The following is an 11,849-nucleotide window of genomic DNA, read 5'->3' on the forward strand; positions in this document are numbered from 1 at the left end:
CCCCCCCCCCCCCCCCCCCCCCCGAAGAAAACCCAGAAACCATCTATAGAGGTTAGGGTTTGGGGTGCACAAGATGCTGAGCCAGGGAGTTGTGGGGAAGAAGAACATCCCCTGGGGTTGCAGGTTTGTAGGTAGTTTAGGATATGGGAGGAGCTAGCACCTCTGTGTGGTGACTTGGCCATACAAAGGCTTCCTTTGGCTTTGCTCCTAATCTACTTAGGCAGCAGTGCCAGAAGTGCATGTGATGTGCCAGTGCTTTAGTGCAGAAGATGTGCTAGTGAACCAGATGAGCTGGTTACCTGTGCCAAGGCATTTACTTTTCTAGGACTACATGCAGCACTGAGCTTCTGTCATATTTTGCAAGTGCTGATGCCTTAATCCAGAGGTTCTTGGCACTTCCATGCTGCCTATGTGGTTTTAGTACCCCAGGCACCTCCAACTAATTTCTTTCCCACATCACTGCCTGGCTGTGGTTCTTCTAGTGACCCCCACTTTAGGTGCACTGTGCAGCAGGACCATAGGGATCCAAGATGGGAGAAGAGCCATCTAGTGAGGTAATGGTATAAAATCAAGACTGTAGGTGGTATGAGGAAGTGTGCATTTGTGGGAAGAAAGTGAGGAAATGCCAGGCTTAAGCTGGAGGAATTGCTAGGGGGAGAAGAGACAAGCATTTCTAACCTTTTAGTATTTAGCAGTTCCAGCACTTTTTCATCAGAGCTTTTGTATTGTAATTTCCCTTTTTTCCCCTCCAAAAAACAATATCAGTGTAGTTGGAAAGTAGGGTCTTTTCAATTCGCAGTACAGAGCTGAAGAGGTAAGCATTAGGAGCCTGTTGTTTCCTATATGAACTAGCCACTGTTGGGGATTATATTGCCCATACTCGGTTAGTGGGTCACACAGTTGTTTGCTGGTGAATCGAACCATGGGTTCCATTGCGGGCACTGGAGGAGGTGTTGGCTAGTGGTAAATATCTGTTATGTTTATTCAGAGAGGCAGGTGTGCCCACTGGATGAAGCATGAGACTCAGGTTCTATTCCTAGCTCTGCCAAAAGTGGCCTTGGGTAGCTTCTTACTTATCATGTTTGTGAAAAGGGGTGAATGATACTTGTCTGTCTTTTCAGGCACAGCTGTGAGGCATTGCTAATGTTGAGTAATAGTGACTGTGCAATACACAAAATTAATGCCAGCCAGTGGAAGAACTGAGTATAAAACTCAGTATTTTCTTGGCTCCCAACTCAGTGTAGGAGAATTACAGGTAAAGTGACCAGCGGCCCCACATTTTTCTAGGAGAGTTCTGAATTTTGGAACTTTGTCCTGATGTTCAAAAAATTCCCAGCTAAGCAACTGTTCTACTCCCAAATATTTCTGCAGTATTGGGCATCTTCTTCCTGTGTCTGTTGAAAGGTAGAATGAATTAATGTGCTCACAGCACTGCATAAAGGTGACTGATTACATTAACCAGAACTGGAAGTGGTGTCGACTGCTTCTGGGTCCAGAGTTCAGCAGGGTGCCTGGAACTGCGAGCTGGATTTTTCCTGCCCAAAGTTGATTACTTGCAAGGAGCTGGGGATGTTTTAAATGCTCTTGTCAAGAGTCAAAATGCATGAGGTTAAAATGAAAAAAGGGGTGCAGTCTAAACAGTAAAGTTTGCTATTGTGACTCTTAAAATTCATGTTTTTCCTACTGTAAAATCTGGCATTACAATTTTTTTTCTGTGATAATAGCTTTCTGGCTATATGTGAAACCTCTTTAACTCTCATGGGGAAAAGGTTGTTGCATTTTCAGGAAGTTTCTGGACTCATTTTCTTGGTCTTAGTAATGAGATGTTTTATTTTTTTGTAGATACTGGTCAACTTTCTTTCCAAAATGTTTGGGTATGAAGACCTAGACGCGTACGAAGAAGGGTATGAAGATGACCTTTATCGTGAAGAGTCATCTAGCGAACTGAGTGTGGACAGTGAAGTAGAATTTCATCTCTATAGCCAGGTCCATTATGCTCAGAATCTTGGGGAAATCAATGGACAGGAAGAGAATGAGCAAGTGGGTTCTGTTAAGAAAGAAGGTCAAAGTTCAGTTTTGACCAATAAACTGGCTTGGGAAAAGAATATTATTGAACTGTCAGACAGTGATTTCATTCAGATTTCAGATGGTCCTGAGGTCATTATCTTGTCTGACACAGCCGATGAAGACAGCATTTACAAAAGTAAAGTGAAGACAGCAACCTCATCATTACCAAATAAAAAATCTAATTGTCCAGGAAACTCCACAAGGAACCATGCCAGAGTTTCTAAACATAATTCCATGGCTTCTAACAGATTGGTGGCAGAAACTTCATGCAAAGAGAAAATGGCGCATGTGAAATCTAATTCAATTTCTATTGGGGCTTCCATGGTCCAAGAAATTCTGGTAATAGAAGATAGCTCAAATGGGGAGGCAGAGGAAGAGAAGGAAAGCACAGTTTCTGAAAGTGATAACTTGGAGAGCTGGATGCTTTTGGAATATGATAAAGATGACAAAGATGAAGATATCATTTTGAACATTGAAGGCTGTGGAACTTCTGTCAGCGAAGGTCAGTACTATCTATAGATAACACTGAATAAAGGAAAAGAGCTGATGGGAGAACTGGCTAGCAAGACATTGATATCAGTAGCATAAATGAAAATAAAGAGAAAGTAGTAGATAAAATTCAAGGTGGCAAAAACTCAAAGGAGGACATTATTAAGTAGAACAACAGCCATAAAATATGATTTAGTACCTTTTTGGTCACAAATTAGCCCTGCACCCTCCCCAAATGCCACTCAGATCCCCTACCCCTGCCTGCTCTGCTGCTCTGCTTTCTACTTCATTTCCTGTGCTCTGATTTGTTGCTCTGCTTTCTGCTCTGCCCCTGTCTGTCATGTGCCCCACACATAGGCTACCTGTACCACCTATGGCAAGTGTGCTGCAGGCTGGCTTCCCCTTATCTAGCATATAATTATAATACAGTTGTTTGAATGTTGCTAGACATGCATGAAGCTTTTCAAGTGTCAAAGTATGTTTACTCCAAGAGTTTTAAAAGAAAAAGAAGGGGGGATTTAGAAATAATTGAATTAGTTAAAGTAATACTAAGAAATGCATAAAAAGGAAAAGATGCAAACAGCATTTGGAAGATGAGAAAAGAAACAACACAGGGCTCTAATAGTTAAATGTTGTGTACAAGGAAAATAAAGTGGGTATTGAAAAACAGCATTAATGTGTAGAATTTGAGAAATAAGGAAACTTGGAATCGAAGCCAAGAAAAATACAACAGAAGGAGAGAATAACTTTCACAGTCAGTGGGTTCATCTATATGTGCTGTTAGTGTGAAGAAATAAACTTTGGTGTAGTTCATGCTGGAGTCAGCTGCTCCCGGACACAGTGTCTACACATGCGCCTGGGACCACAGCACTTTGAGCTGGGGCGGAGCAGCCCCAGGCTTGCAAGGGACTGGGGGGGTCAGCCCCGGGCTTCAGGTGGCAGTGTCATGTGGCAGAGGGACTGGCTGGGGCATGGGGTTGCTACAGTCTGGTGCTAGGTGGCTGACAGCCCCTGCAGTTTAACACCTTTGTGCCTTAGCCAGCCCGTCACTGTCTTCATGTGCATTCTGGTAGAGTAAATTACTCTGCCATAGGATAGTTCTGTCCCTGACAGTATTATCCTACAACGGAGTTAATTAATTTACTGCGCCCTAATACCGGTGCATACACAGACTGTGACACATTACTGCAGAGCTAATTAGTCAACCCTGCAGTAAAGTGCATGTGTTGATGCAGCCAGTGTAAACAATTTGGGTATACTAAGACGGCAATTCTTCTAAAACTTTATATTAGTGATATACAAGATGTGTGTTTAAATAGTGAACAGTTAACGCACATCCTGTATATCACTAATATAAAGGTTATTACATGTAGCCGTTTGGTATTATTTCAAAAGAAGTTTTCAGATTATTACTCAGGAAAGTCAGTGGAGGTGTCCTGGGTAAAAGAATTGATTTTTTTTTTTTTTTTTTTTTTTAATGACCTGCTCATAACAAACAAATCTTGTGAAGTTTATGAATTTAGAATATTGACCACGCATTATGATGAAGGTTGTTTTATTACTAGGACAATGCATTCTGGCACCAATGTCTGAAAAAGTCTACTTCACAATCATCTTCCCTTTCCCTCTGCATTCTAGTAGCTTATTACAGTGAGACTTTTTCCAGGAGCAGCGTCCTCTGTCAGTCACTGAGAGTAATCATTGCCTTCAGAGATGCTGATTCAACACAGTAAGGCCAGCTGGAGCAGTCTGTATTCTCTAGCCTTTTGAATCAAAAATACATGCAACATCATGTCCAGTGTTTTAGTTTTCTGTTTGATACTCACAGATTTGTGTGTGTGAAGGGGCATACTTGATAATATACAGACTCACTGAATGTTCCATTAGGATTAGTGGTCAAATGATTAGCACTACTGTCCAATATATTTGTAATGATTTGTAGAGGAAGGAAAAAACTAGGAAAGTTCCTTCTTTTCCCTTTTTTAAACGATCTGCTCCCTGTCTCTGGTAACTTCTGATACAAAATTGTGTTTTTCTTATATACGTTGTGTAGTTACTATTCTCATTTGATAAAAAGATTATAACACACACTACCTCAGTGTTTTGATTTGAGAGCTTAATGTAGTTGCCCATGCTTGAGAGATTTCACCAAAAAATGCTATTCATGCTGTTTCAATTCAGTGGTAAAAGAATGGTACAGAACATGGTTGTCACAGCCAATCTGCAGATCACACTGTTTTTTGCACGTCATATTTATTATAGGGTGGAAGTATTTTATATTTTTAAAAGTTCAGTAGGTAACTGTTGAAAATCAGTTCTGCATTTTATTTGATTGATCATTTTCCTTTCTTGAGAACCACAGCCTGTATGCTCTGCTATTATAAAGTATACATTTCTTCAACAGAATGTTCTGTGCCTCTTGGGTAGCAAATATACCTGGCCATACATGCAATACAGTTTGTGCACAGTAAAATAAGAAATTGCTAATGTTAGCTTGTATTTCTTTTCTTGTTTTCTGAAAAGTTCAATTAATATGTCAGTAATAATAATTCAATTACTATTTCAGTATTGTACAAGTAAGTAATCAGTATTTTTTCAGCAAATTTTATATAGCTTCTTGGGCTTTCAAATAGTAATTGCCCATGATTGTTTTAAAAATTAACCCACCACAGAAAAAAGGAAAATATGTAAAGTATACCAAAACTTTTTCAAATTACATGAAAAAGTATGTGCATTTTTGGAACCATTTCACAATACATTTAACAGAACACTTTTTATTAAACATGGTACCAAAGTACAAATTAATGTTGGCACTGTTTTCCTCATTTTATGTGTGTTTACTTAGCAGAAAACCTCCTGCCACTTGCAGGTTACTTGGTCAAAATGCAAATTAATTTTAACTTATGTGGGTGCCAGAAAATCATTGTGTACTCTGGACCTAAACATCTCACCCGAGCGCAAAGTTCTGATTGGTCAAACATAACATGCTGCTTAGCAGAGATGAAGGTTAAACCAGCGTGTTTGTATTTTTTCTGATATTTAATCAGACTATATTCAGGCAGGCTCAGGGTGGAAAAGTTTGCTTCACTAGCTATTTTGTTTGTAAGACACAGTGATGATAAAAGTAAAGTTTCAGGTCTAAAAATTATTTGAATCTCTTGGGGAATATAAAAGTAACAACCCAAATAGCAATAACTTGTTTATACATAGGTCATAATAGTTTTTCTTCAGATGTTTTACACAACAAAAGCCACAAATCTTTAGTATCTAATGTATCCATCATTTATTTATTAAGCTCCACAGTATCATTTTTATGGTAGTGTGGAATCCATATACTACATAGGCAGCCGTTTGCTGAAGCTTGATTTTTGTAAAGGTGAAGCCCCAAAGAAGGTCAGGGAAAAGCAAAATATTTGGTTACTTTTAATTGTAATTTTATTGACCAGCTATTCATTTAAAGGTGTTATTCCCCTAATTCACAAAGAAATTGTTTTGAGACACATTTATTTACACTTTTAGGATTTTTATAGAACAATATTAAATATCATTTCTGTTGGTTTTCTGGGCCTCCTACTGTATGTTAAAGATTTTAACGTGTTTGTGTGAGTATAAAATGTAGTGACTAGAATCAAAGTGCTTATAAGTGTATACATTGGCTAGACATCCCTGCACTAGCAGTCCATTTATTTATAAAGGGCACCTGTACATGTGCAGGATGCCTGCTCCAATGTGTTCTAAGTAGATTAATCAAGTCTGCCGGAGTGTTCTATTTAGAACACTCCAGCAGCCTCATCATCATGTGTGTTGTGTCCCTGCAGTTCAAACTCGTGGCAGGGGTGCTTTAACTGCTGCCCCCCCCTTCTCCCCCTCCTGTGTATAGCTAGATGCCCATAGAACCTAGTTAAGAGTCACATTAAAAGAGGAACTGATACATGCACAATATTATATATATATATGACTGTTAGAGTGGCCTGTTGCGTCAGTCATTTGTTGGGCCCGTCTCTGCGATTGAGGCACTGAGATGAAAATACTGAGATTCTTCTGGAATCAAAAATAACTTCTTACAGAAAGTGATGAGGCACGCCTTTTCCATAGGAAAGTTGTCCTCTTAATTTTTCATCAAACTTTAAATGCAGAGCCATATTTTTTAAATATCCTTCATGAAAAAGAGCGTTCTTGCTTGGCTCCGCTAACATATGCAGAGAAACCCTTCTGTGTACAACCATCTGGTTTCTGCAAAGGTAGTTCCACTTCCTATCGTGACAAAAAAGATGCATTCCTTTTATAATAGGGGGAAAAAAGAAGTTTGATATTCTATAAATTGTTTCTTTTGCTCTTTCTATTTTGAATTAAAATTGTTAATCTTTGGCTGTGCAAATTCCTAATATGTACAACTTGACTCCTGGGTGCTCAAAAGAAAGCTCCTGTTTTTTCTCCTTCACAAAAGAGTATTGGTAATTTTTGGCATTTTTGGATTTAATTCAATTCTCAGGTGCATCCACACACGCAATTGGTACACATGAATAAACTCTGGAGCTTATTGCTCTAGAGTTTTTTGCTTCCAGACACACCGTTTGAATGTGCTCCTGGGAGCCATTAACTCCGGAGCAATCAGCTCCAGAGTTTAATCATGTGCAGCATGTAGAGCCTGGTTGCAGCAGTCCCAGATGGCAGGGAGCCCTGGGACCAGCCTGCCAGCCTGGTGGTGCTTCCCCTGGCTCCATGTGCTGTGGAGGGGCTGGCTGGGGCATGAGGGAGCTTCAGTGCAGCACTAGCCAGCTGGCAGCCCCTGTACTGAAGCACCCTTGTGCTTCAGCCAGCCAGGTCAGCATCTATACATGCACTGGTGCACACAAGAAACTGCAGCAGGGTAGTACTTGTATTTACAAATACTTCCCTGCTGTGGAGTTTATTAGTTTCCTGTGCCCTAATAGGGGCGCGGGTATAGATGCCGAGACATTTTTATGGAGCTAATTAGTCAGCTCTGCAGTAAACGTCTCAGATGCATTCCTCCAGTATTTTTCTTTTGTAAGTCAATGTTTTGGCTGACATCATGTTCCAACATGGGCCATTCATGTTACTTTTGTAGATATCTGGCTGGGGACATGCTTCTTTTTTTGACCACATGAGAACAGGTACTGGCTTCCTTACTTCTCTTGAAATCTTTCTGGAACTCTCAAATAGCTGATGTTTCTCAGTAGTTTTGACCCATCTCATCCTGATTTGATTTTTGCACGCTGCTTTTGAACAAGGCTGTAAAAATGATCTGAAGTAAGATACAACTAACAGGAAAGTGACCAATGGTGACATATCTCCTGTGGTCTGTGGGCATGTCTCCATCCCCTCACTGACACACCAGGGAGTGCTACAGTGGGGCATGCTGCACCTGATAGTTCACCATGTGGGAGTGTTTTGGCCTTGTGTGGCTGGAAACATGACAACAAGAAGAGCTCCTTGGCATGTGCCCAGTGCTGCGCTACACTGCTTCCATTTTAAAAAGATGCGTGCATGGACAGGAAAGATATATGCCTCCCTGGCATGGTACTGAAATAGCATGGACATACTCTGTGTATGCTGTCTATGTATGCTGGTCATCTTTTACGTTTTCCTATGTGATATTCTTGAAAATACATTCAACTGCTGATACATTTTTTTGCTTTGCAAAGGGATTTTTTAATCCATGTGAAATGTTAAGGTGGATAATCTTTTAGATTTGGACTTTTACTTATTTTTTCCAGGATTTGTAAGTGCTTAAAGGATGGGACAGATATAAACATGAAGTTTCATGGTCTGTAGATCTTTGAGGGGGAACTCTCACCTTTCTTCCTCCACCGTAATAAGGATCTGTATGATAAAAGATCTCACCTCCTGCAGTTGCAGGTCTTTCATCTCTTCCCTCTTTAAGCATCATTTTTTAATATATTTCTCTTCAAATCTGTAGCATCGCTTTTAATTCCCATAGTTTTTTCCTGCAGTTGGAAAGACAGTTTTCCAAGTTGCAGCACAGAGGATCAGCCCCCAAGGTGTACAGGAAGTGGCTTCTTTCCCCCCTTGCTTTCTTGCACTCCATCAGAGAGGAGGCATGTTGATTTCATAACATTTGTTGTCATTATCAGTTTGTAGAAGGTAGTTCATAAGATTGCTTTTGAACCCAAAGCTGCCATGAGGCAAAACACTGTTTTCCACTCAGCCACTGGTTTTCATTAACAGTTTTTAGAGACATTACTTCTCACTACAAGAAATTGCTAAGAAAAGTAACAAATACTGGACATCGTTTGTGGTAGTAAACAACGTTAAATTTCAGATGCCTTTTGTGGTCATTGCTCAGCAGACTGCAGACCTCATTAGAAACATTTCAGGATGTTGACAAAAGGTGAGATAGTTTGGCTAATTTATACGTTCCCTGTGTGAATACTATTTGGGATCCCAGCCCATGATAGTTTCTGTCTTCCAGCAGCTGTGGTCAAGGTTAGATTTCTGACTTGACTCTGTATGTGAATGAAAAGTTTAGTTTCTTTCAGTACTGACCTATACAAAAAAAGTGCATGCATCAAAGATCACCTTCTACTCTTTATTTCAACATTTCGTTTGGTGCATTGCTATGCTTATTATTGCCTTAAGTTTGATGGCAAATAGAGACCAATGAAAAATTGAAGACTTGGAGTAGTAGCCTAGCCATTAGAACATCTGTTTATCAGGTAACTATCTGACTTTATCTTTACATACAGAATACTTCTGGCTTTTTCTCCCTGCCCAACATCTTTGTCTTTAGGACTAGAGAAGTATGAAATAAATGATTTTTTTTTTTTTTAATAATTCTGTTTATGGTGATGATTCTGAAGGGAAACAGATGACTGACTGACATTGGCAGATTATTATATTTTTTACTCCAATTTAGGAATAGTGGTTTAGATTAATCCATAGTTTCTGGAACTGAAGGGACACTGTCAAGTCCATTAATATAGCTGCCACCACTGCAGTTGATACTTGTTTGTTGTCTGTTGTTGATTCTTTTTATATTGGAATTTGCTGGCTAAAGTAGTGGGATAAATAAGAAAAGAAATACCAGTCAGTAAATAAAATGGAAGCTTCCGTTTCCAAAGTAGTTTGCTTGTATTTAGCACTTCTAGTGTCTTGTCTGTTTCTCCCTCTCCCTGTCATAGGGATTTACAAGTCTCCCTAGCTGCAGATGTTCCTTGTTAAGCTTCCCTCCACAATAGTTACATTTTCTATTCATTCAGTGGAACTGTAAAACATGTAAGTGTGTAAAACAAAATGAGAAAATCTGTAAGGTCTTTGTGTCGTTCCCCTACGAACATTGTGTCTGACATTAGGGTGAATCTTTCTATTCAGTAGAGAAAACAACAACTGTTACTTAGGCAGATACTGGAGTCAGAGTGGAAAAAGCAATCTCAGATAATGGGACCTGGGTGTATTGATACTAGCTGTGCTCCAAAAAAGAAAGTTTTGACAGTCAGCACTTTTAAGCAGATTCTTCCTGACCATTTATTTTTTTTGGCAGCTTTGATGTTGCTTTGAAACTTAGATTATGGATATATCAGTCCTGACTATATTACATTACTAATTGTGTACATTAAATATACGTGCAAGTAGCAAAATGGAGAAAAATATTATCATTTGGATAAATAGCCTGGTCTTTTAATTATGTTTCCATCTTTAGTTTAACATTTTTCTTGATGTCGTTTTAGTCCAACTGATATTTTTTGTAGTAGCACATTATTTTATCTCTGTGTTTGTTTTCAAAAGAAGTACACAGACTCTTGTATTCTCCTAATGCTATAGGGGAAAAATAAGCTTCTTGAAATACCATGTCTTGTGAATTTTTTTCCTGATTTTTGAAAGGGACTTTTGCAGATGTCTAGCTCAGCAATTAAATAAAATAATTTCCTACTCAATAAAATTCAGTTTCAATAAGGGGTACAGCTATTGCTTTTCATATTTGCACTAAGACTCAATGCTATGGGATCTTGTACAAATTAACTGATGACATCAAAACCACCCAGTAAAAATGTTTCTTATGATGACAAGGAGCAACTTATTTAAATATATTCCTATTTGCAGTGTGTTGTTAACTGTACAATTACTGTACATTTTACTAGAGATTCGTTGCATCACTTTCACCTTAGAAGAACTGTTGGGTATTATAGCTTGCTATTTGTGGCTAGTGCTGCTTCAGTTAATAGCCACTCATCTTCCCTCTTTTATGGGTTTATAATTCAACATTTCAAGTTTATTCTGGGCTGAAGAAAAGTGTAAATGTCCCGCCGCAAAACATTTTATTCCCTCCAGAAATGCTTGACGAATTAAGACTCTAACAAGTAAAATTAGTTCCTGGTGTTTTCTGATATAGAAATAAGCACACTTCCAGTATAAATTGGCATTTAATAGCGGATTACCCTATCATCGCTCTTGTAGTTCAAGAAAAAAAAAGGCCAGCACTTTTCAGTTTAAACAGGAGCTCGCTTACTCCCTGCCTGATCTTACTTGCACAGAGCATGTGCTGAGGTGCTGAGTAGCTTAAACTGGGCTTCAATTCTGACTGCCTCTTGAGAGGAGTTGGTGCTTTGCAGGCGTGGGGCCTAGGGCCCAGGTCTTGCATTGAACTCTGAGGGCATGCAGAGGGCTGCTTCATTTGGCAGCTTCTAGGATAGGGCCTAAGTAGGTATTTAATTGGAGGTGCATATTTACTAAAGGCTGATAGGGATGATGACAGTAAATAATCTTTTCTAGAACTTCTTAAACATGTATGGATGTGATAGTGTAGAAATGCTCACTCCATAGTCTTAATTCATAGCTCTGTCCAGGCTTATTTTGTTTGTAAGTTTTAGAAAGTGTCTATTTTAATATAACAACTTACACACATACTGTTACATAGTTTGTGAAAACACACTTATTGACACAAATAAGAAATTAACAAAGTTATGCCACATCACACTGGTTAAATTAAGGATGATTTAAGAAGTATCTGACTTTTTTTGTCTGTTTACAAATTGCAGTAATATTGAGCCAGTGGGTGACTTTTTAGTAATGTGGTTTTTTTCCCCTTAAAAACCACAGGCCAAGTTAAAAGCTGATAATTTACCTTCCATTTTCTTGCCTTTATTTGTAAGAACCTTAACATTACTTAAACGTAGGGGGAGTTTTTTGTGCATGAATTGTTATAACAGCATGCACCCTGGAGCTGTAATAAGCAGTGGGATTCTACCTACCCTTTCCTCAATGCAGCATATGCATATGGATATTTTGATTAAAGGAAAAAAGTTAATCTTCTT

At 39.0% G+C, this 11,849-nt stretch overlaps 1 protein-coding gene across 1 annotated transcript in view; it reads left to right on the top strand.

Annotated features, from left to right (window-relative positions):
* ZCCHC7 (zinc finger CCHC-type containing 7) overlaps positions 1-11,849 on the top strand; it is a 259,249-nt gene that overhangs the window by 6,004 nt on the left and 241,396 nt on the right. The window contains exon 2 of the mRNA XM_019516803.1: positions 1,843-2,569. Within this exon, the coding sequence (XP_019372348.1) occupies positions 1,867-2,569 (703 nt within the window). The 5' untranslated portion in view covers positions 1,843-1,866. The remainder of the gene's footprint in view (positions 1-1,842; positions 2,570-11,849) is intronic.

The sequence above is a fragment of the Gavialis gangeticus genome, unplaced genomic scaffold (genome assembly GCF_001723915.1).
Source record: "Gavialis gangeticus isolate Ggan-Ray unplaced genomic scaffold, GavGan_comp1, whole genome shotgun sequence".
NCBI lineage: Eukaryota > Metazoa > Chordata > Crocodylia > Gavialidae > Gavialis > Gavialis gangeticus.